The following is a 26442-nucleotide window of genomic DNA, read 5'->3' as shown; positions in this document are numbered from 1 at the left end:
GATTTTACAGAGCAGACCAGTGAATTATTGAACTGTCCTCTACAGGGAAAAAGACATTACAATGACTAACAGTTGAGATAACAAGCTTCAGAAGACAGAGCTCTTTGCGACTTTGAAAGTCGTGGAGCTCAATGGCTCTGAACCATACATAACAACTGGAGTTTCTTAACTCTTCCTGTAATGGAAACAATATTAGACTAATGTCTCTGCTTCTAATGTTGTATTTCTTAGCTGTACTATACATAAAAATCATTATATCATAATATTTTTTCGCTTCAGTGTCTAAGTCTTAATAAACAATTTGGCCCGCAACTTTTGTTTTAGATTTTGGCCCCTTACATGACTGAGTTTGACACCCTTGATTTAGAAGAATGTGGCTACATGTATAGCTTCTATAAGGCCTCGTTCACGTCAGAGCCGCTTCTGTGCGCTTTTCACAGCGCACTGCCCTGTGCGTTCAGCAAGGTATTGATTTTCCCATGTAATTAAATATTACTGGTTCACATCTATGCGCTGTGCTGAGCTGTGTCTTAAAAACGTAGGGTCACATGCATTTCTGTGCATTGAGCTGTAAAGCGCACATCAATGCAAGTGAATGGATGGGCTTTTTAAGCGCATAGAAGCGCATGCGTTTTTTCCCCCCATTGGGGGAAAAAAATACATTTACATAGAAAAACAACGCTTTATTGACAACTGCTACTGCTCCATTAAGTAAAACGTGCCTTAAAGAAGCGCAATGCACAGAAACGCCCACTTAAGCGCGCACAAGCGCATGTGTTTTTTGCAACGCGCTATCACACGTTTCTCAGTGCAGCAGATGTGAACGAGGCCTAAGTCCTTTCTGTGTGATGATGTATGTTTTGCTGTACTGCCTCTGTTGTTTATTCTGTACACGTGTGTTATTTTGGCAGGAGATGTTTCAGAAGTGCCATCCCGTCCATTTCTTGAACTCTCGGGCACTCGGAGTCAAAGACAAATCCAGCAACGTGGCAAAGTAAGTGTAGCAATAATAAGCCAAGGTCCTCGCTGTGTGTGCAATTTACTGAGATTTCTGTAAGGAGGGGGGGGGGGGGGGGGGGGAGGAGGTGTCCGTGGTTCACCCACCAGATGTGCAGGTCAACTAGGAGATGGGAAAAGCAGCAACATTACATAGCTTTCTTCTTAGCAAGTAATGAAACCTCCTCACCAGGAAACTGCGCAGTGTTTTCACAGAACATGTATTTTATTATTGTTACATTTTTTATGAAAGTATTTGTTCATATTACCTTATGGCCAACATTGATGAAATTGTGGTAATATTACCTCGCATATTCCTGTGGCCTGCACACGTAACTTCCACGAGATACTCAAAGCGCGACCGCGGTATTTCACTAGCATGCTCGTTACCATAGTAGCAGCCACGCTAATGGAGTACCGAGGTCACACTACGAGCGCAGCTTGTGGTAGTTACGTGTGCAGGCCACAGGAATATTACCGCGCTATTTGTATAGTAAAAAAATAAGTAATTTAATTAATTATGTTATTTTCACTTCATTTCCTCATTAAGTTCAGCAAAAGCAGATTTTGGAAGAAAAAAAAATCTCATACATGTATATGCTAAAAAACGTCTATATCTGATCGAAGTCAGATCTGAATACCGATCTGATCACTTTCGAATTTGATCTGAAGTAGAAATTGCATGGTGTGTACCAGCCCTTAAAGGACACATCCAGGAACAGTAAAAATAAAAAAAATCCACTTACCTGGGGCTTCCTCCAGCCCCTTTCAGCCGCCCTGTGACCCCGTCACAGCTTCGCTCCCAGCCGGTGGCCTGGGGTCCCCTCTGGTAAAAGAGGCCTACTTGTGCTCCAGCGTGCGTCTCACGTGGTCGTGCTGACGTCATCCGGACTCTATTTATTATTTTATTTGTAACCATTAGATGCTAGCTAGTATTGTATGCCGGCACCTCCGGACCCCCCAATCCCTCCCGATTGCCTGCTGTATACATTACCCTGCCTGGATCCTGCGATAGGTGCAGCCTCCCCGCTCAGCTCCAGTCTTCACTATGGGGAGGATCGTACGTGACGTCTTGACCTCATGCGCAGTCCCGATCCTCCCCATAGTGAGGAGCTGAGCTGGAGGCTGCTCGATCGCTGGATCCCGGCGTGGTAATGTATCCAGCGGGCAATCGAGGGGGGGGGGTGATTGCGGGCAATTGGGGTGGTGGCGGCAGACAATACTAGCTAGCGTAGTGCTAGCTAGTTTCTAAAGGTTACAATTAAATAAATAAATGAATTCCGGCGGGCCCCGATCGGCCGGAAGAGCTCTGCAGCGGCATGCCCGACACAGTGTCGGGCATACCGCTAAGGAGGTTAAAGGGCTACTATGGCGAAAAAATGTGTGAAACATATACAAATAAGAAGTACATTTTTTCCAGAGTAAAATGAGCCATAAATTGCTTTTCTCCTATATTGCTGTCACTTACAGTAGGTAGTAGAAATCTGACAGAAGAGACAGGTTTTGGACTAGTCCATCTCTTCATGGGGGGATTATCAGGGATTTATTTATTTTCAAAAGCACTTAGTGAATGGTAGTTGCTCTAACTGCCAAAAAACTGTAGCGAGCAGGGAAATTGGCCAGCATCATTGTTTAAATCCTTTTTAGGGCCCTTTTCCACTAGCAATCGCTAGCGTTCACGCTGAACGCTAGCGATTGCTGAATCGCAATTACCGGCGATTCCCCGACGTTCGCGGCCGCGATTTTGCTATGCTATGCACTGCATAGCAAAATCGCGGCAATTATCGCTCCGCCGCGCGTTCGCGTTCCCGGCAAAAACGAATCGCGGTAGTGGAAATGACCTACCGCGATTCCCATGTTAAAAAGCAAACCGTAGCGATTGTAAAATCGCTAGCGGTTTGCGTTTTTGCGATTCAGCCAGCGCAAACGCGCTGGTGGAAAAGGGCCCTTAGGGAATATCTTTATAAAGAATAAAAGCCTTGATGAAAATCCCCCATGAAAAGATGGACTAGTCCAAAACCTGTAGCTTCTGTCAGATTTCTACTACCTACTGTAAGTGACAGCAACATAGGAGAAAAGTAATTTATGGCTCATCTTACTCTGGAAGAAATGTACTTCTTATTTGCCTGTTTGAAAATATTTTACATTTTACAATTTTTCGCCATAGTGCCCCTCTAAGGACCCTCTGCACGGCCCTGTTGGGTACCCTTAAGTACTTAAACACTGTAATGTGAAGTATACATAACACAGCAGAGATTGCTCCTTCGTCTTTGTTTCTACCTTTATATTTCTGACAGTTATAGACTATGTCAGCTGGTTTTCTGGGTTGTGTAATCAGTGTTTTGTCTTTGCAGGGCCTTGTCCTCGGAGGCTGTGCCCGCTGATGCCAGCAGCCTGTTCTCATCCGCTTCTACACATGATAAATACCTTCTGCAGTTGTTACGCTTTGCAGACAATGTCAGTATGTGGGTGGCAGCTGAGATTGTGACTTGTCACACGGCCAAGGTCAGTTTGGATAGTCTGCAGTGTGAACCTGCATTTTGAATTTAAACATGATAAAATGTGTTCTTGTTACAATGAACTGCCGGATTCTGGTTCAGGCGGAAGAAAACAACTGATTCATTTTGTGCTGGGAAGCCTCATTATTCTTCTGTGTTCATGAAAAAAAAACTTAAAGGACCCCTATCGCGAAAAATTATAACATTTTAATACGCCGGTGCATGCTTATGTATAAAATATACATTTCTCCCAGAGTAAAATGAAATATGCATTTATTTTCTATTCCATGTTGCTGTCACTTTTACAGTAGGTTATAAAAATCTGACAGGGTTTGGACTAGTCCATCTCCTCTCGGGGGATTTTTAGGGTTTTCTTTATTTTCAAAAGCACTTACTAAACAGCAGTTGCTCAGTCTACAGTGGGTTGCAAAAGTATTCGGCCCCCTTGAAGTTTTCCACATTTTGTCACATTACTGCCACAAACATGCAACAATTTTATTGGAATTCCACGTGAAAGACCAATACAAAGTGGTGTACATGTGAGAAGTGGAATGAAAATCATACATCATTCCAAACATTTTTTACAAATAAATAACTGCAAAGTGGGGTGTGCGTAATTATTCGGCCCCCTGAGTCAATACTTTGTAGAACCACATTTTGCTGCAATTACAGCTGCCAGTCTTTTAGGGTATTTCTCTACCAGCTTTGCACATCTAGAGACTGAAATCCTTGCCCATTCTTCTTTGCAAAACAGCTCCAGCTCAGTCAGATTAGATGGACAGCGTTTGTGAACAACAGTTTTCAGATCTTGCCACAGATTCTCTATTGGATTTAGATCTGGACTTTGACTGGGCCATTCTAACACATGGATATGTTTTGTTTTAAACCATTCCATTGTTGCCCTGGCTTTATGTTTAGGGTCGTTGTCCTGCTGGAAGGTGAACCTCCGCTCCAGTCTCAAGTCTTTTGCAGTCTCCAAGAGGTTTTCTTCCAAGTTTTCCCTGTATTTGGCTCCATCCATCTTCCCATCAACTCTGACCAGCTTCCCTGTCCCTGTTGTAGAGATGCACCCCCCGAGCATGATGCTGCCACCACCATATTTGACAGTGGGGATGGTGTGTTCAGAGTGATGTGCAGTGTTAGTTTTCTGCCACACATAGCGTTTTGCATTTTGGCCAAAAAGTTCCATTTTGGTCTCATCTGACCAGAGCACCTTCTTCCACATGGTTGCTGTGTCCCCCACATGGCTTGTGGCAAACTGCAAATAGGACTTCTTATGCTTTCTGTTAACAATGCCTTTCTTCTTGCCACTCTTCCATAAAGGCAAACTTGGTACAGTGCATGACTAATAGTTGTCCTATGGACAGAGTCTCCCACCTGAGCTGTAGATCTCTGCAGCTCGTCCAGAGTCACCATGGGCTTCTTAAATGCATTTCTGATCAGCGCTCTCCTTGTTCGGCCTGTGAGTTTAGGTGGATGGCCCTGTCTTGGTAGGTTTACAGTTGTGCCATACTCCTTCCATTTCTGAATGATCGCTTGAACAGTGCTCCGTGGGATGTTCAAGGCTTTGGAAATCTTTTTGTAACCTAAGCCTGCTTTAAATTTCTCAATAACTTGATCCCTGACCTGTCTTGTGTGTTCTTTGGACTTCACGGTGTTGTTGCTGCCAATATTCTCTTAGACAACCTCTGAGGCCCTCACAGAGCAGCTGTATTTGTACTGACATTAGATTACACACAGGTGCACTCTATTTAGTCATTAGCACTCATCAGGCAATGTCTATAGGCAACTGACTGCACTCAGATCAAAAGGGGCCGAATAATTACGCACACCCCACTTTGCAGTTATTTATTTGTAAAAAAATGTTTGGAATCATGTATGATTTTCGTTCCACTTCACAGGTGTACACCACTTTGTGTTGGTCTTTCATGTGGAATTCCAATAAAATTGATTCATGTTTGTGGCAGTAATATGACAAAATGTGGAAAACTTCAAGGGGGCCGAATACTTTTGCAACCCACTGTAACTGCACACACTGGGGGGGGGGGGGGGCATTTATACATTGGGGCAGCAGCGGTGCCGATTCCGATTTCATGCTAAAATCTGACGGGAGTCGGCCTGTAGTGTATGGGCAGAATCAACAAAAAGACAAATTAATCTCTAATCAGATTAGAGATAAATTTGTATCTTTGTTGAATCTGCCCATAATCGTTAGGTCTCTGGTTACCTGGAGTCAGTGGTTTCATAAACTGAGTCGTCGGATGATTTTTGTACCAAATCCATAGCCCTGGTAAGTATTAGATTAAGGTGTCTGAGTTGGAGCCATTTTAGGTACCCGGAGTCGGAGTTGGTAGTTTCATAAACTGAGGGGTTGGAGTCGGATGATTTTTGTGACCAGCATTCATTTTTGGCCCACTTTGTATGTGAGTTTGACACCCCTGATATAGCATGTATTTTCACTTGTCAGCCTGATTGCTGCCGGAATTGTCTTGGTCAGTTTTGAGTTTAGATGCCATAAAATGCCAGCGGTTTGCGGATACGTTTTCAAAATGCAAGCGTGTTTCCTAGCCTATTTTCAGCATTTTTTGGTGTTGTGGGGTTTTTTGTTCCTACTCTGCAATTCTGTATGGGGCAATATAATTCTCTGGGTTTTTCTTCCCAAAAAAACACATGCGAAAGAGGCAAATATCTAGCTACGCATGCGTTTTCCTTCAAAATACATTTAATGCAAATTGCACATGGAATGCAATCGCATTTGTAAAATTGCTGCATGCTGTTAAAGATTTTTTTCACACATGCAACATTTTCATTTTGAAAATTGTACTTTGGAGCCTTGGTGTCCTGAGGAGGCGTGGAAACGGCTGTCGACACAGGCGTTTGTGTTCTGTTGTAATTTTTAACCGTGCTTAACCACTTAATGACAAGCTGACTTATAAAAACGTCCTGCTAGAGCCTCTTAACGGCTCCAGGACGTTTTTATAAGTCAAACCGTGCTACTGTGCGCACTCCCGTCCGTGCACATGCGTGCCCGTGCACGTGAGATAAAAAACACCTTTATTTCCAAATAATATGGCCTCAATTCTGGTAGGGTTATCAAACAAATTACCTCATGTGAGGTAATTTACCTCATGAGGTAATGACATTTAGCAATTCTGGTAGGTTTTAGTCATGTTTTACCTCATGAGGTAAATTATGAGGTAATTTACCAAAAATGGCTATTCTCATGGAAATTAGGGGGCATGTTAGCACATAATTTACCGATCAGTTTAAGACCTTCCTGTACCTGGAGGTAAAGTCAATTTGCATGCATTTTGCAGTTTTTAGTGGAGTTCCTATTGCTGTTTTAGTGTCGTTCCTATTCAGGTTGTATAATAGAAAAGAATCGTGGAAATAAAACTCCAAATATTTACTGATTGATTTATTTATTTATTTTTATAAGGGATGTCTATAATTATACTTTTCACAGGTTGCTACATAATCAAATACACCTTCCTCCCTCAAAAAAAAAAACTTACAAACTTATGGAAGACAAATCCAAATCCTAACTTATGGAAGACAATTAAAGACTACTATTATTTATTTACTGCATGCTTACCACTGAAATACTTCATGTTTTACCTCAAAGGCCTCGATTCATAAAGCATTCCCGCATGCGGAAATGCTGAAAACAGCTCACTTTACCGACCACATAGCAAAATCTGTATTCATAAAGGCTTTTTCCGCATGAAAAGGCGACATTCGCGAGCAGAGTGATAAATCACCGCCTTGCGCGGTGATTATCTTAAGAAAAGTAACAAATGTCAATTCATAAAGATTAGAGGAAGCGGTATGCAGACGGGGATTACCGCTACCTCTGATGTGGCGAGAAGCGTGCAGAATACATTGCAGTGAATGGGACAGACCTCCCAAGCAGCAGCAGAGACAACACCGCACAGAGGGACTCGGCCAGCGTCTCCTGTTTCCGCATGTCTCCTGACAGCCTAACGCTAGCCTACAGCGGAATATCTCCGCACTCCTATCACAACTAGAAACATTTTTATGAATGAATACCCAGAAGGCTGAAATACCGACAGCGGTGTTTCCCCGCTCAAATTTACCTTACCGACAGCACTTTTATGAATCGAGGCCAATATGCATTTACCTCATGTTTTACCTCATGTTTTACCGCATGTTTTACCGCATGTACGGAAATGGAGAAAAATCTTTCAGAATTGCTATATAAAGAGGTAAATACCTCATGAGGTATTTTACCTACAAAAAATATTTACCTCACATAGCTACCAGAATTGAGGTCATTGTCACCATACTTTGTACTAGGGACATAATTCAAGTCTTGTGATACCCAGGACAAACAGGCAGATAAAATGTGTGGGGTTTATGCACAGTAGCAGTGTTTATATTAAAACTATAGGGGATGAAATTGGAGAAAGTGTATTTCATTTTTTCCTTGTTTTTCCCTTTAAAATGCATAGAAAATAAAGTAATTACTGAAAACAAATATCAACCCCAAAAAGCCTAATTGGTGGTGAAAAAAACAAGATATAGATCATTTCATTGTGATAAGTAGTGATTAAGCTATTGGCAAATGAAAGGGATGAGCACTGATAGGTGAAAATCATGCTCGTCAGTTTATTTAACCACTTCACCCCAAAGCGGAATCCATCCTCTTTCTTCATAAAACTGTACTTTGCGCTCTAATGCGAATTTGCATATGCAAAAAAACGCATGTAGTAGAAAAAGACCCTTAGCGGTACAGACGAGCATGACTTGTCTAGCACAAAATAGCATAAAGCGGTATGGATGAGTCACTCGTCCAGCAGTTCTAAAGCAGGGGTCCGTTTAATCGCATGCATTTTTCGCATAAAAATATGCATTCGTATGCAAATTTCCACAAGCTCTGGAAACTTGCTTGTGAACATTTGCACACAAATAAAAAATTTTACTACTAAAAAATACTCATGCGAAAGACCTGCATGTTTTCTGCAAAAAAAAAAAAAAAAGATGAATAGTGAGGAAGCTGTGGCCTGGCAAAAAAGGAAAATTCAAGTAAATGTATTTTTTGACATGATTTTGTGTTTGAAACTTGTATTATACTCCCAGTGTATACCAGACCCTTGCTTGACACATTTTAGTAAGTTACAGGCAAACATTTTCATGAGAATTGATTGAACCACTTTGCACTAAAATCCAGCAGAAATTGAACGCCAAGTAGGTTAAAGTGACCTGAACACTGGAATGATTTTCTTAAATGAACCTCACCTTAAAGAAGATTTGTAATGGTGTGTAGATGCGAGTACAGCTCATCTGTATTCACATCCACGGACTACATCTCCCGGCATGCATTGCGGCATGTGAGAGACAGCCAGGAAGTACAAAATCCTGCAGATGTGGCCGGTGTTGTCTGATTACGCTGCCTGTGGATTTGCGCTGCCCCGCATGCGCAGTAGGAGACTGTGCGGTCACATTTCCTATTTCATATTGCTGCTGAAGGTAACATAATAAATATCTCCACTTCCACACATCCTACACTCACATTTTCATGGTAGGGAGAGGATCCCCTGAACTACCTCTATGCCAAATTGCAGCCCCCGAGCCCCGCTGGTTCCAGAAATAGTTTTCTCAAATCTATCTCCTGAACCAGCGGGGCTCGGGGGCTAAAGTTGCCAGGTGTCCGGTTTTACACCGGACAGTCCGGTTTTTGTGCGCTGTGTCCGGTGCAAAAAGGCATGCTAAACCGGACAATTAAGTTGTCCGGTTTAGAGCCCTCCCCCCCCCCCCCCCCCGCAGCGCAGGAGGAGAACAGCGCAGCAGAGAGAGAGCTGGGAGCAGCGGTGGAGAAGGGGGGCAATCTTCCCCCCCCCCCCCTTCCCTCACCTTAGGGTGCTCTCTCTCCCCCGCTGTCTCCTCCAGGATGATGTGCAGGCTGGATGATGTGCAGGCTGGCGAGTGGCTGCAGGCGGAACTTACCTCTGTGTCGCTCCAGCGCCGGAAGTTCGGGTCCCGCAGCCACTGAGATTCGACTCAAAAAAGATCCGGATCAAAGATCCGAATCATTCATGAGCCGGACAACACTAATCAGTCTGAATAGTGTTGTCCGGCTCATGAATGATTCGAATCTTTGATCCGGATCTTTTTTGAGTCGAATCTCAGCGGCTGCGGGACCCGAACTTCCGGCGCCTGCGACACAGAGGTAAGTTCCGCCCGCAGCCACCCGCCAGCCTGCACATCATATTGGAGGAGACAGCGGGGGAGAGAGAGCACCCTAAGGTGAGGGAAGGGGGGGGGGAGATTGCCCCCCTTCTCCACCGCTGCTCCCAGCTCTCTCTCTGCTGCACTGTTCTCCTCCTGCGGGGGGGGGGGGGGGCACCTGGCTACCTAACCTATTCTGGGCACATATAGCCCGTGGCTACCTATTCTGGGCACATATAGCCCCTGGCTACCTATTCTGGGCACATATAGCCCCTGGCTACCTATTCTGGGCACATATACCCCCTGGCTACCTATTCCGGGCACATATAGCCCCTGGCTACCTATTCCGGGCACATATAGCCCCTGGCTACCTATTCCGGGCACATATAGCCCCTGGCTACCTATTCTGGGCACATATAGCCCGTGGCTACCTATTCTGGGCACATATAGCCCCTGGCTACCTATTCTGGGCACATATAGCCCCTGGCTACCTATTCTGGGCACATATAGCCCCTGGCTACCTATTCCGGGCACATATAGCCCCTGGCTACCTATTCTGGGCACATATAGCCCCTGGCTACCTATTCTGGGCACATATAGCCCCTGGCTACCTATTCTGGGCACATATAGCCCCTGGCTACCTATTCTGGGCACATATAGCCCCTGGCTACCTATTCTGGGCACATATAGCCCCTGGCTACCTATTCTGGGCACATATAGCCCCTGGCTACCTATTCTGGGCACATATAGCCCCTGGCTACCTATTCTGGGCACATATAGCCCCTGGCTACCTATTCTGGGCACATATAGCTCCTGGCTACCTATTCTGGGCACATATAGCTCCTGGCTACCTATTCTGGGCACATATACCCCTTGGCTACCTATTCTGGGCACATATACCCCCTGGCTACATATACTGGGACATATATACCCCTGCCTACGTATACTGGGACATTTACACACCTGCCTACATATACTGGGACATATATACCCCCTGGCTACATATACTGGGCACATATATCCCTGGCTACATATACTGGGAACACTGGCTGTTTGCCATTATGTGCATTTAGTGGTGAAAAGCTGTCTCTTTTGTGCATTTACTGGTGAAAAGCTGTCTCTTATTATGTGCATTTACTGGTGAAAAGCTGTGTCTTATGTGCATTTACTGGTGAAACGCTGTCTCTTGTGCATTTACTGGGGAAACGCTGTCTCTTATTATGTGCATTTACTGGCGAAAAGGTGTCTCTTATAATGTGCATTTACTGGTGAAAAGCTGTCTCTTATGTGCAGTTACTGGTGAAAAACTGTCTCTTATGTGCACTGGACCAGTACTACTGGTGAGGACAGTTAGTGACATGGCTATGTACTCTGTAATGTGCTGCAGAAGATGTCAGTGCGATATAAATACTATACATTTTTTTTTTTTAAAAAAGCCCATTGCTTAGCCCCACTCTACATAAAAGTGTGCTTCTGACTCCGCCCCTAACTCCACCCCTAACTCCACCCCCTGTCCGGTTTTCTCCATCAGCCGACCTGGCAACCCTATCGGGGGCTGCAATTTGGCATATAGGTAGTTCGAGGGATCCTCTCCCTTCCCTGAAAATTTGAGGAGTGTAGGATGTGTGGAAGCAGAGATATTTATTATGTTACCATCAGCAGCATAATTAACGTCACACTGCGCATGTGTGCTATTCAGTGTGGAAGGAAGCTTCCGGGCAGCAGAATCAGACATTACATCGGTCATGTGAAGAAAATGGAGCATCCCATGCAAGCTGAGGGGTTAGAGGAGCAGCACCACCATAGGTAAGTAGTGAGGCTCACCCCAACCCTCCCGCGATTCCCCCCTCCCCACGGCACACACCACTACGAACTTCTTTTATGGGGAGGTCCATCTAAAATAAAAAAAATTGTAATTCTCTGGTCTTTCAACCTCTTCAGACAAGTTTAGTATAGCACTAGAAATTCAAATGGGCAAAATGGCTGCAATTCATCTCACCCCCTTTTAACCCCCCCCCCCCCCCCACACACACACACACACACACACTTCCCCACAACGGCCACACACCCGCTGCACGACCACACTCCCCAAGTCCACCCGTGTGCTGCACATGTACGCTGGGCAAATCGCACGGACACAGGAGGATGCAAGGACACGGGTTTTATTATACAGGATTTGTACGCTGTTATTCAATGGATTTTTCAATAGGAAAAAAAAATCTGGGGCTCAGGAGGTCGCTTTAAGCAATTTATTTCCAGGGGTATGTTTCATGTATTCTGTAAAGAAAGAAAATGTTGATTCTATTTGTAGGAAAGGGTTACATGTTCCCATCAGAAGCAGAGCGCTGGGGCTGTGTGCGGATTACCTTGACCGCGTTTTGTTTCTCTTTCTAGCTACAGACAAGCATACTGACAAAGTTTCTCCTTGTTGCAAAATTGTGCTACGAGCAGCGAGACTTTGCAACAGCTGTGCAGATCCTGGGAGGGCTGGAGAACCTCATTGTCCGCCAGCTGCCGGTAAGTTATTATTTATTTCCTATTCACGACGCACTCTATTAGTGGGATTCAAGGACAAATGTATCATGTTTTTTGTTTGTTTTGAAGGCCTGGAAAAATTTAGCATCCAAAGTGTCTGAAATCCTGGAAGAGCTGAAGGCTGTGGAGGTAAAAAAGAAAAGAAAGTTTATTTAATTAAATATGGACCTGTCCTTTCTGAATGGTTACCGTATTTTTCGGACTATAAGACGCACTTTTTCTCCCCCAAAAGTGGGGGAGAAAGTTACGAAAGTTACTGCGTCTTATAGTCCAAATGTAACAATTTACCTGTCCGGGCGGGCACTGAGTCAGCAGCAGCAGAGTTATCCGGAGGTGTTCCAGCATAGCAGCAGCTGCTGCAATCTGTATGCTGGTGTCCATTGTCTTGTCCCTTGAGCGGCGGCAGTGGGATCAGCTGTACAACTCCCTGGGTGGCATAGCAGCAGCCGCTGCGATCATCTGCAATGCCTTTGTGTATCTGCGGCTTGTCCCCCGAGCGGCTCCAGCAGCAGCGTAATCCGAGCTAACTCCCCGGGTGGCATGGCTGTAGGTGCTAATAAGATTGTTTATGCATGCGCCTCTTCTGCCCCGCATCAGCCACGCGTCATTGTAATGCAGGCACAGTGGGACATCTTCAGCCACATTACTATCAGCGTTCGGCAGAGACCTCTGAACAGCTTCCTTATTGGCTCGCCACATGACCCCGGCGCACGTGCGACGCAGGTCATCAGAGGGCGCCAATAAGGAAGCTGTTCAGAGGTCTCTGCCGGACGCTGATAGTAACGTGGCTGAAGATGTCCCGCTGTGCCTGCATTACAATGACGCGTGGCTGATGCGGGGCAGAAGAGGCGCATGCATAAACAATTTTATTAGCACCTACAGCCATGCCACCCGGGGAGTTATCTCGGATTACGCTGCTGCTGGAGCCGCTCGGGGGACAAGCCGCAGATACACACAGGCATTGCAGATGATTGCAGCGGCTGCTGCTATGCCACCCAGGGAGTTGTACAGCTGATCCCACTGCCGCCGCTCAAGGGACAAGACAATGGACACCAGCATACAGATTGCAGCAGCTGCTGCTATGCTGGAACACCTCCGGATAACTCTGCTGCCACGAACTTAATCATTATGGGTGAGCTTTTAGTTTAATAGTAATGGTTAACTAGTGAAGCTAGGTTGGGGGTGGGGGGGAGGTGACAGTGCTTTGTGTAGTGAAGCGTAGTATAGTGTAGCTGGGTGGGGGGATACATCAGTGGTTAGTGAAGTATAGTGTAGCTGGGTGGGGGGATACATCAGTGGTTAGTGAAGTATAGTGTAGCTGGGGGTGAGGTATCAGTTGCTAGTGTAGTTGGTGGGGCAGAAGTGGTTAGTGTAGCTGGGCAGTATAACTTAGAAACATCTTAGGGGGAGGTTAAAGGTCTATAGGAGACTCCTGGACCAGGGAGGCACCTAGATTTAGTATTTTTTTTTTCCTGGTTTTTGCCCTCTAAATCTAGGTGCGTCTTATAGTCCGGAGCGTCTTATAGTCCGAAAAATACGGTAATTCTGGGACTGTATAGAGTGACACCTGCCTTTTCCCATCACTGTTCTGGTTAGAGGGTATGATGTATAATCACAGGTTATACGGAGTGAAAATTGCAAGATTAATTTCCAAATCCAGCCCTACATGCTTTGCACACTAAAACACGCTCACAAGAGCTTTTTGTTTAACACACCTCAATAAACACCGTGAGATGTAAGTTCAGTTATCAACCTGCCCCCCAGGGTTCTTAAATAATTGCTGGTAATCACCTTGATCTGTCCATAGGTTGGTGTGGCCTACTTTTACAGAACATGGCCTATCCATTGAAACAAAACACATGCAGCCTTCTGCCCGAGAGCACTCTAGGAGATCAATTGATGCTACTGCTCATTGCACAGATGAGGGGGAAAAAATCTCATCATGATGCACCTTGCCAGCACCACTAGTAAATTAAAAGTGCACCCGAGGTGATCCTAAGGTCAAAAAACAGATACATACTTAAAGGGAACCTAAACTGAGAGGGACATGGATGTTTCCTTTTAAACAATACCAGTTGCCTGACTCTCCTGCTGATCAATTTCCTGCAGTAGTATCTGGATCTCACACCTGAAACAGGCATGCAACTGTAAAATCAGATCATTTTATTGTATCGTGTGTGGCCACCTTTACAGCTGTATACTGTACTCACCTCGCAACCCAGGACGATGGATCCCAGCCACGTCCCATGACGACGAGCACTCCTCAATCCCATCTTCCTGTCGGCGGGTACGCGCAATGGACGCAAGCAAGAGTTTAATCGATCGCGGTACACAGATTTTTGCAGATACTGATCTTTTGTGTCTGTACAGCATCTTTGTGTGCAGCATCTTGCAAAGATTTCTGTCTGATGGGGAGTTCAGCTCCATAGAATAGACTGTGTAGAGTATGGCTCTTACTACATGGAAGGGGGTAAAATTGGTCTAAGATCTTTCATTAATCTTTCAAGTGTGTACACCTCATAACTGTCAGAGCCAAATTTTAAATAGAGGTCTATTCATGCAAAAGGATCTCTGTTAACAATAAACGTTGCTTGTTTCCAGATAGCTCATTCTTGTGTATCTTGAGGATTTCTGACAATATAACCCTTGTCCATAAATCACTGAGATAAGGGATTGGCAGTTGGTTTTTAATTTGGTATTATTCAAAAAAGGATTCTATGATAAGATGTGCAACTCATTGTAGACAGAACTGTTATATTGTATGCAAATAACTGTCCTTGAGTTTCACTAAGGGCCTGTTTCCACTACAAGCAGATTGGATGCAGAAAAACTGACTCCAATGAATGGCTATGGGCCTGTTTCCACTAAACGCATGTAGTGTTTATTGATTCTAGGGAATAGTGTTTACTCTCTCCCCAATATCAATGGACATGGCCAGGCGAGTACATGTATGTAATAGGTACGTTTCAGGTGATGTTTTCACCAGCTAGATTTCTGCTATGACTATCATTACACATCTGGATTTTCTCTCAGGGCCCGTTTCCACTATAGCGTTGCGGAGTCGCCGACGAATCACCGCAGGCAAATCGCATGCGGGTGCGATTCCGCATGCGTTTTTGCCGCGATTTCGCATGCGATTTCGCATAGGTAAGGCTGTATGCGAATTTAACCATGTCACTGCCTGTGTAAATTAACATTAATACCTATGCGAAATCGCATGCGAAATCGCGGCAAAAAACGCATGGGGAAAACGCATGCGATTTCCCTATTAAATACATTGCGTGCGATTCGCCTGCATTCCACACGCAGGCGAATTCTGAGGACCCTACCATGCAGATTTTTTCTGCACAGAAAAACGTGCGGGGAAACGCACAAGTGGAAACAGTCCCATCCACTTGTACTGACTGTGCGAATCCGCATGCGGGCAACGCATGCGGATTCGCGATAGTGGAAACTGGCCCTCATTGTATGAAGGTGGCCATACGTCATGCAATTTTGGCAGCCAATCAAGACAGACAGATCTCCCTCTGATCGGAGAAGGATCTGTTGGCTGCCATAAACTGCAGGCCGATCCCCGATCAATTTCAGCATGAAATCTCTGGGGAATCGGCCTTGTGACGCCAACCTGTCACCTCGCCACCCCCTGGCCACGTCCCCCCTAATCTTAGATGGACCCCCGGGTGACTGTGCTTAATATTTTATCTGTTAGCTGTGTCTGCACTCTTCTTCCTCAGTGGCGCCCCACGTAATCACCGGCGCATGCCCCGCGTGCAATACGCCAGCGACCACGTGAGGTGCCAGTGAGGAAGAGGAGTGTGGACACTTGGGGGATGGCATGACACAGGTAATGTATTAATGAACAGCATCGAGGGGGCGTGACGGGGTGGCGAGGCGACAGGTTGGCGCCACAAGGCCGGTTCTCGAGAGATTTCATGCTGAAATTGATCGAGGATTGGCTTGTGGTTTATGGCAGCCAACAGATCGCTCTTCGATCAGAGAGGGGGTTTCCGTCACATTTGTCGTTAGCGACTATCGCACACATTTACCGCCGATCGAGCCAGAATTTATCCACCATGTCCGAACGATACATACAACTAATTCCGGCCTAAAATTGGTCTACTCGTCGATCGGGCATGCTCTTGACTGCACCAATTTTCATCCAATTTGATAATTATCGAATTGTGTGGTCGATCGGCCAAGTCGAAAGATGTATGGCCCCATTAAGGGTCTACCTGAGCTCTGTCTGTTATGCCTGGTGCACACCATGCAATTGTGACATGTCTTATCTGCTCTCGATCAATTATGGGATAGATTTTCAGATCGCTACTGCACAAAATCGATCCGGTTACCAATTGAGAGCAGATCGGACATGTCAGAAATTCTGTTTGATCACCGATCTGACAGGAAATTGCATGGTGTGTACCTAGCATGAGGTCTGGTTCACACCATGCAATTTTCATTTCAGATCCTATTCAAGCAAATGATCAGATCGATATTCGGATCTGACATCAATTGAATATAGTAGCAATTTAGCATCTACACAATTTTTCCAAATTTCGATTGCAATTGGATGTTGACTTAAAATGAATCAAGATGATAGCCAGTATTTCAATTGATCTTTTCCAGCATGTCGGATCTGCTTCCGATCTAGGAAGAGATCAGTTTGGAGCTTGGGATCGGTCACTGGCAATCACTAGGCTGTTGATTTTTTTCTTTTTTCCCAGATCTGATCATTTTCTCAATCGGAAGTAGGCTCTGAAGTGAAAATTGCATGGTGTGTACCATCAGATCAACAGGTACAATTGATCATTTCTGTCATGTTCCATCTGCTCCTGATTGATAACGGGTTAGAGTTTGTGCAGTATTTCTCTGAAGATCTATCCCATTGTCGACCGGGAAAAGATTAGACATAACAGAAATTATAGATTTGACTCGTCGATCAGACAGGAAATTACATAGTGTGTACCAGGCATTAGTTTTTTATCACATAGATGATGGAAAAGGACGTACAAGGATTGCACAATTAGATTGGATAGTGTATGGCCAGCTTGAGATTGGAATGTTGTGGAGAGCTGGTTTGATCCAGAAAACCTAGGCTGTATCTATTAAAAATTGACTATTTGGTGGCAAATGTTTGTTAAACTTTGTACTCCCCGCCCGACAGCTCCCGTGACATTCCCTTGACGTTGACGACTGTCTACAGCGACTCCTCTTCCTGACGGCGGTTTAAAGTGCAAGGTCACGCGACGTACACGGCGGCGTGAGCGAGCCTTCCGTGATCGCGGTACTTTGCGCGGTGTCGTCAGGGATCTCAAAGATCCTCTCCGCCGTGTCGGTCCATCATCGTCGCGATGCTAGGCGACGTTTGCGATCGTGCGCCTGTACCCACCTTGTGACTTCGTTTGAAAATTGCCGGTCGTTGGGAAAATTGCCAGGTGGGTACGCAGCTTTTAGTCATCTGAGTCATATCAGATTAAAGTAAGGATTATTTCAGGTGCCCATATGTCAGACGATGTAAGGTGGATTCCTGATCAATTTCAGCATGAAATATTTTGGGACTCAAAATCGGCCTAGTGACATTGCCTCGCTGTGCTGTCCCTCCTAGTGTAAAATGTGCCTCATACATGAATACTTTACCTGACGGTGTCTGCTGTCTCTGTCCTCATACACGCGCCACACATGGTTGCCGGTGTATACATTGCAGTGTGTAGCCGGGTAGGGGTGCGACAGGGGAAATCAGGGGCCGGCACAACTCTGCTTGGAGGAGGATGAGAAGACAGGTCGATATTAGCCGGGCGCTCATCAAAATCAGCTGGGTGGAGCATCCGGCTAAATGGGCCTGGGGAGAACACTGCTTTGGCGAGTGTGTGATGTCACATGCGCCCACGTGCAATACGTCGCTACCCACGTGTGTATGAAGATAGAGATCGCTGTGAACACCGACCGGTAAAGTATTCGTGTACGAGGCACATTTTACACTAGGAGGGACAGCAGCACAGGGGTTCTGTTGCGTTTGTCACTCATCCAATTATCACACGCCGTTATCAACGTGCACCTGATTGAGCATGTTGTCCCGACATCGGTCGCATCGTCAGAAGAGATGTGAAAGCAGAAATCGGCACTATCCTGTTGACTAGCAGTGCTGGGTATGTGTAACTTCTGTGTAGCTCTGTGATACTCAATCTGTGCAGAACTTATTGCTTGCTGTGGTTTTTTTTTTTTTTTTATAAAGGACCCAAGAGGGTGGTAGCACCAGTACCATTCTTTGTAACATACAGGTGATGGTTCAGAAATGTCAGTGATGGATGCAGGCTGGAAAGAAGCAGCAGAGGCGTAGCTGAGGGGGGAGGGACATATGTCCCAGAGTGCATCACTGTAAGCATGGCCTCCGCACCCCCATGTGCTTAATAAAAGGCTCACTTCCTTGGTGTTCTCTCCTTGATAAAAGTGGCGTCTCTTGTCACATGACGTTGATGTTACCAAGGAGAGGATGCTGGGTGCGCTGCAGGGAAGAGATGATGTCATTGCTGGAACGTCATAGCCACACCCACACGCACACACACACCGGTACTAGGCTGTTTACTCTTGTACCATGTCTGCACCTTTTCCACCGACGGAACACTCAGAGGGAGTCTCCTTATTTGATTTGTTTTTATTAGATTTGATTTTCAGCGGAACAGACCATGAGCAGAATGGGGCTTTAGATACTTCCTATATGCAATGCTGCTGCCTCTCCTGCTGCATAACAACTTTCTTACAGTGTTTGTATGACATTTTCTCTTCACTCGGACACATTTCCCCCAGAATGCTTCACACGGACTCTCTGTTCTCTCCTCCCCAGGTGTTTTTGAAGAGTGACAGCTTATGTCTGATGAAGGGAGACAGATTCAGATCATTACCCACAATTCCTTCTGCCTACCTCCTAGCAATGCATGTTCAGCAGCTGGAGACTGGTGGTTTTACCATGGCTAATGGAGCATTTAAATGGAACAAGCTAAGGTAAGCATTGAATAGGTTGTGTTCCCCCCCCCCCACCAGGGTGTTGCATTTGGGGCGATTGGTGGCATGCAATTATAAATGGAGGGTACGGTAGGCCTTGAAATTGCTAGTGTGCTTCTGTCTGCTTTTTATCAGCACATCAATGTTACAGACTGATATGCAATTCTGAAAAGCAGACAGAAGTGCATTAGTGTTCAGGCCCTAAGTGCATCTGATCGCTTCCCCTTGTGCAAATGCAATACCTGTGAGACATTCATCCAGCAGATTTGCTCACCGTTCTTTAATCTGCCAAAAGATTGGTGAACATGCTGGCCAACATATCTAGCAGAGATCGACAGACATTACCAGTCAAACATGACATTGTTTTGTAGTGGTCAACCGGAGGCGCGGGATCTACGTGGGGGCCTTAGAGCCAGTGACATGCCTCTCAGGTGTCTTGTGTATCCCCCCCCCCCCTCACTACTGCCGGTCCCCAGGGCCCCATGCATAGTAGTAGTGCAGCAAACGCTTTCACACACTCTGAAGCACTTCCTCCTCAGTGCTGCCGTCCTCTCTTGGGGCATGTGACCCCCCTCACCTCCCCCATATAGATTCCCTGATGGGGTTAGTGACCCCCCCTCACATAGAGTTGCTTCCCCCAATATAGATTCCCTGGTGTGGTTGGTGACCCCCCTCCTCCCCATATAGATTTCCTGGTGGTGTTAGTGACCCCCCCCCCATATAGATTCCCTGGTGGTGTAAGTGACCCCCCCATATAGATTCCCTGGTGGTGTTAGTGGACCCCCCATATAGATTCTTTGGTGGTGTTAGTGACACCCCCCCCCCTCCCCCATATAGATTACCTGGTGGTGTAGGTGACCTCCCCCATATAGATTCCCTGGTGGTGTTAGTGGACCCCCCCATATAGATTCTTTGGTGGTGTTAGTGACCCCCCCCCCCCATATAGATTCCCTGGTGGTATTAGGGAACCCCCCCCCCAAATAGATTCCCTGGTGGTGTTGGTGACCCCCCCCCCCCCCCATATAGATTCCCTGGTGGTGTAAGTGACCTCCCCATATAGATTACCTGGTGGTGTTAGTGGACCCCCCATATAGATTCTTTGGTGGTGTTAGTGACACCCCCCCTCCCCCATATAGATTCCCTGGTGGTGTAGGTGACCTCCCCATATAGATTCCCTGGTGGTGTTAGTGGACCCCCCATATAGATTCTTTGGTGGTGTTAGTTTAGTGACCCCCCCCCCCCCCATATAGATTCCCTGGTGGTATTAGGAACCCCCCCCCCCCCCCATATAGATTCCCTGGTGGTGACCAAGCATGGGCTTTTGATTAGTAAACTATTCGAATTCCAATCAAGTCTAATAACGCAGGATAGGGGTGGGTAACTTTACCAGAAGTCTTCGGGGACGTCTGCTTTCATTGCGCCTATCACGTGTAATAGAACGCAGAGTTCCACCACTCACTCCCGCACTTCCTCCTTCCGGCTTGAGAGGAAGCGCGGTAGTGAGTCATGCAACGCGGCTTTCATTATGCCTATGACGTGTAATGGAACGCAGACGTCCCCGAAGACTTCTGGGTAAGTTAAACACCCCCTTCCCCTATCCGGAATTCAAATGAAGTGTAATGACTTCATGTGTGACCGTAGAATTCAAGTAGTTTACTAATCGAAAGCCCATGCCTGGTGGTGATAGTAATCACCCCCCCCCCCCCCCCCCCCCCAATCTAGATTCTCAGGTGGTGTTGGGCACCCCTGGCTTACACAGTATATAATGATCAACAGGTCGACTGCCTATTTGGTAGATCGCGACCATTTGGCCGCGTGACATCAAATTTTGCGGCCGCCAGCTGCACGTCTCATCAGATTCTGCTGCCAGCCTTTGGCTAATCGGAAGGCAGGGTAGGAGACAGATAGTGCAGCTGGAGAGGAGGAAGCCGCGAGCGTTCCTCCAGCCGCCCATCTGCACTCCAGACAGCCGGGGCTGAAGGAGGGGAGACCAGGATGAGCCCCAGACACCAGCAATGGAACTGGAGGGGGGTAAGTGGCCCAGGCCCTTACACCTAGCTATATATACTGAAGGCACTTAAACCTAACTATGCTATACCTGGCTACCTATACAGAAGGCCCCTACACCTAGCTACCTAAATGTTGGTAGATCTCCTGGACTCTGCAAATTTTAAAGTAGCTCACGAGCCGAAAGAGTGTGGGCACCCCTAGTGTAAGCAAACACATCACTATTTCTATCCTGCCATCACCACCCTCTCTCCTCCACTAAAGCAGCACAGAAGATGCCATCTCTTTATAAATCCAAGAATAAAAATATACAGCCATCCTGTTATGCAGCGCATTACAAAGTACATAGAAAATGTTACTGACAAGACTGAGGATCAAATATCAGAATAATAGGTTTACTCATATTTTTCTTTTCTTTTTAACAGAAATATTGCCAAAGTCATCAGCCAAGTTCACGCATTTCAAGAAATCCCATACTCCTTTGCACCAGATCCTGACTTCCAGTTTTACCTGCGGCAGCGCATCTCACATTTCAGCGATGCGGACATCTCCGTCTTGGCAGCTGACAACAATGCCAACTTTCATCACATAAACTCTGAAAAACATTCCCGTAAGATCCAGGACACGCTGCGGAGGATGAAGGCCACGTTTCAGTGAAAGCCATAGGACAGCACTTTACATTTTGTCTCCCTTCAAGAGAACCAAAGAGCAAGCCAAAGTAGTAGCCAAGGTTCTGCATCTTGATCGGGACAAGAGGTGACCAGTTATTGCCAGATGAGCAGCAATGATGATTGGAGGGACACTTACAAAGGGCTCATGCAGTACAGCCGTGCGCCAGCCTTTGTGGATGAGTATATTCCACCCAGCTGCAGAGTGCAATAATTTATATGTATGATTTCTGTATGCTTGCCAAGTGTGTGTGCGCAGGTGAATTATATTACAGCCCAAACACTAATGATTTCCTATTTTGTAATGCAGAACCAACTCTTTATCATGAGAGGTTTAAAAAGAAATATATATATTATCAGCTTTACTTCTGACTTTAGGAGAATATCATTGCGGGGGGGGGGGGGGGGGGGGGGGGAGGAGGATGGATATCTGTGGCAAGTGATGTGTCTAGAGAACTAATCAAAATTGTTTGCATTGGAAAACTATTCCGCTGATATCTGATTGGTTCCTGTGGGTTACCATCACTTTCTGCAAATCCATGACATTCATTCCTGTCATTCAGATTGGAGTGATTAGTCTGGACACTAACTGTCCAATTTCTAGCCAAAAATCATTTGAGCGATCAGAATTTCTGATCGCTCGTATGATTTTTCGATAGAAACCGATCGGATTGGTTGAAAATAATCTCAGTTGATGGGCGCAATCCATTATGAAAAAAAAAAAAAAAAATCGGCCGACTGGATTTTTGTCAAACCAAAATTTGGATTTTCTTGATTGGTTGTGATAGATGGGAAGCAAAGATTGGTTTGTTGATGGTGTAGTGAACGATTTTTCTTCCGAGTTTCTACACTCAAACGATTTTTTGCTAGAAATTGGACCATTAGTGGCCACCTTTATGCTATGAATACACCCTGAGGTTTTTCGGCAGATAGATGGCTCATTGGATCATTTCTGACAGGTCCGATCTGATTTCGATTGTTTTTCTGATAAAAGTGAATGGAAATCAATCAGAAAAACTGTCGGAAAAAACAAACTGAAAATCGTTCAGATAGTAAATCTGCCAAATAAAAAAAAAACGCTTATGTATTCTCAGCATTAAAGTAGCCATACATCCAGCAATGATGGGCAGATCCAACCAGGAGACAAATCTCTGTAATTGTATCTGATAAGAGAGATCTGTCAGCTGCCCATACACCACAGGCCAATTACCGATCACGTTCAGCATGAAATCTCTCGGAAATCGGCCAAGTCCACTCCCTCCACAGTGTATAAATGTGCACCCCCCCCGTTTTATTGATTACCTGTCATGTGTCACTTACCACTCTGTGCCCATCCAGGTTTGGGATCCCCGCTCTTCCATTAGCAGTATAGACACCAGGAGCACGCACACACGTAGGCGGGCACGAAGGTAGATAGGCAGCACAGGCCGGGTAATATATAAATGCACAGGCGAGGGGGTACATTTATACACTGACAAAAACCCAAGTTATTGTCCCCCCTCAGTCGTCCCAATATCGCTCGCTGTTACCACCATCCACCCAATCGACCACAATGGCTCAACATCTTACAGCATGAACAATACATGCAACCAATTTCGGCCCGGAAATGGTCACATCGTTGACGCTCCTGGCAGCAACGATTTTTATCCGATTTGATAATTAGCAAATCAGATGGTCGATCGGCCGCCAAGTCGACATGTATGGCCCCCTGTCTCTGACTCACTGATCTGAACTGACTATAGCATGGAACAAAGGATTATATACAGCACTTTTGTTTTTGAAAATGAATAAGGTCTTTTTTTTTTTCTACTTCTTAAGTTGGGCATTAGTCAATGATATGGGTCTTCTCTCAGATTGCTCCAATACATTTAGATATGTAGTATTAAAGCAGAAACCTACGCCAGTGCATTTATAGGGTGACTGCATGGAGAGCCAGGGCCAGTTTACCATAGTGGTCACACAACAGCCAGCCATCCGCCTTCTTTATGCAGGGTATACATGAGTCGATCCGGCGGCTCGATTAGCCGCCGGATCAACTCCCTGCTCGTCCACCCGGATCGATTCCCGCTTGTCCCCGCCGGCGCTTCTTATCTTCCGCTTGATTCGCCGCTATTGTCCTCCCACGGGTATCGAGCGTGGAATCAATCCCCGCGGTGATCGGACACGTCGGATATTATCAATCGAGCTATCAGGCTCGATTGATAAGTCTCCCTCGACGCCGTGTATGCCCAGCAATTAGACTGCTTAGTAGGGATCTGGTCACATCAAACATTGATGAGACCTCACACGGGATGGTTTGAGGATTTCCTGGCTATGGTATGGGGAAAGGTTGAGCAGACTGATGGATACAGATGGTCTAGGCCAGTGTTTCTCAAACCGGTCCTCGTGACTCCCCAGTGGTGGATGTTTTGCAGGCAGCCTCACCTACGCACAGGTGGGGTAATTAGTATCTCAGCTACATGGAATCCACCTAGCTGAGACATTAATTACCCCACCTGTGCATAGGTGAGGTTGCCTGAAAAACATCCACCACTGGGGGAGTCAGGAGGACCGGTTTTAGGAACACTGGTCTAGGAGATGCAAATTTCCAGCTGGCATGCAAAGTACCATAAATGTAGCTTGAAATTGGGCTACTCCAATCCACTTCTTGATTTTGGCGCGCCCCAATTTAAGCTTCATGACATTTGCATGCAGCCAGAATGATTACCACCTCATTGGGCATCTTGGTGCTAGTCTAGTTAAGGGGACTCAGCAGTACAGATGATCAATGATATGCAAATACGAGTTTATGCAAATGTATGTAAATTTGTATGCAAATATATGCAGCTTGAAAATGGACCAATCAATTTAAACCTGATCGGGACTTGATTGGTCCATTTTCAAGCTGCATACAAATTTACATACATTTGCATAAACTTGGAAATATTTGCAGATCATTGATCAACCCTAATCCACAGGAAACCTCATAGGGAACAATTCTCCAATCACAGCACAAAGCGTTGGGATTGGCTGAATAACGCAGGCATAGATTAATTACTACAACCTTTCTAAAACCTATAAGAGTTTTTAGAGGGTGCCGTCCACTCAGATTAGTGGATCTTCCCTACGAAGCCTCCTGCTGAGTCCCCTCAAGTAGACAAACATTGCTATCGCTAGTGGTGGAATATACAACAGCGCTTGGTGCAGAAAAATGAACACGGCCTCCAGATAGAGCAGTGTGGTGGGGTGTATAGACTCTAAACTGAAAACATTTCAGCAGATAAAATAGTTCAGGTGTTTTTGAAGCTGTATACTTTTACCTGTATTCAGGAAGCTGCACTTTGTTGGCAATCAACAAAGCTGCGGGGAAAACACATTGTGACTGGTCAGGAGGTGATTTTTCATGAGAACAGAGGTTACTTTTTCAGCTTAAGTATCCTCCTCCTTCCCAGCAATGGACAATTCAGTACTGTTGAAAATGATCTTTAGGGCTCGTTTCCACTATTGCGTTGCGAAATCGCTGCGGCAAAATGCAGATGCAAATTTTGCATGCGCGTGCATGCGAATTTTCGTGCAAATTCGCATGGATGACGATGTATGCGAATTTAACCATGGCAATGCCGGTGTGCTTTTCCATTGATTTCATGCGAATTCGCATACCAAAACCGCATGCGAACTTCCTATTAAATACATTAGCGGCGATTCGCATGCATTCCACTCGCAGGCGAATTCTGCGGCTCTTTTGTGCGTTTTTTCACCGCTGAAAAAAACGCACCTCAACAACGCTACAGTGAAAACAGGCCCATCCACTTGCATTACATGTGCGAATCTGCATGCGTTGGACGCATGCAGATTCGCGATAGTGGAAACGAGCCCTTACACTTTATTCTGCAGCCAGCTAAATGCAATTCTCTGCTTCCAGTCAACAGATGTTGTCAAGGGCAAATCTAGTCCCGCCTGTCTACCATTCTCACAAAAATAACACAAGGACTATTTTTTATGCTCATAAATAAGTCTATTCAAGCTAAAAATCACACATAGCATTACATTGGCAAGTGCTTTTCAAATCACCGGCGTTTAGAAAGGCGCTCATCATATGAACCAGCCCTTAGCTACAGACGCACCCAAGTGGAGTTTTGGTTGCGCCAGTCACCAGTGTACTGCTATCCTGGTTACATGTAAGCCTAGTGCGACTTATCTCCCCCATTTCATAAATCATAGCTGGCTGCAGACTGAAATATATAAAGGTCATTTTCAATACCTCTAATATTACAAAATGGCTTGCGTAGCACTTATATGGCATATCAGTTTTTCAACACTAGTTCAAGCTTTTCTATAAGCCAAACAACAAAAAACGCCCTCTCCTCACCAGTATAGGTACAGGTCTGTGACTGTAGATCTGGAAGCCAGTACCAACTCCTGAAAGACACAGTTCTATGAACACAAAGGAGACCGCACACCGAAAGCTTCTAAAGTGAACCGTATTAAAGCATACAGAGCAGACAGAAGCACACGACATGTTTCGGGCATAGCCCAAAAACAAGGGCTACGCCCCAAACATGGTCATGTGC

General features: G+C 45.7%; 1 protein-coding gene across 1 annotated transcript in view; it reads left to right on the top strand.

Annotated features, from left to right (window-relative positions):
* Positions 1–22179, top strand: part of KNDC1 (kinase non-catalytic C-lobe domain containing 1) — a 214508-nt gene extending 192329 nt beyond the window's left edge. Inside the window, exons 25-30 of the mRNA XM_068258601.1 lie at positions 912–994; positions 3351–3501; positions 12078–12200; positions 12288–12347; positions 19060–19217; positions 21650–22179. Coding sequence (XP_068114702.1) covers positions 912–994; positions 3351–3501; positions 12078–12200; positions 12288–12347; positions 19060–19217; positions 21650–21881 — 807 coding nt within the window. The 3' untranslated portion in view covers positions 21882–22179. The remainder of the gene's footprint in view (positions 1–911; positions 995–3350; positions 3502–12077; positions 12201–12287; positions 12348–19059; positions 19218–21649) is intronic.
* Positions 22180–26442: the final 4263 nt, after the last annotated feature.

Source organism: Hyperolius riggenbachi, chromosome 10, assembly GCF_040937935.1.
Source record: "Hyperolius riggenbachi isolate aHypRig1 chromosome 10, aHypRig1.pri, whole genome shotgun sequence".
In the NCBI taxonomy this organism is placed as follows: Eukaryota; Metazoa; Chordata; class Amphibia; order Anura; family Hyperoliidae; genus Hyperolius; species Hyperolius riggenbachi.
This window is presented reverse-complemented; position numbering and strand designations above follow the sequence as displayed.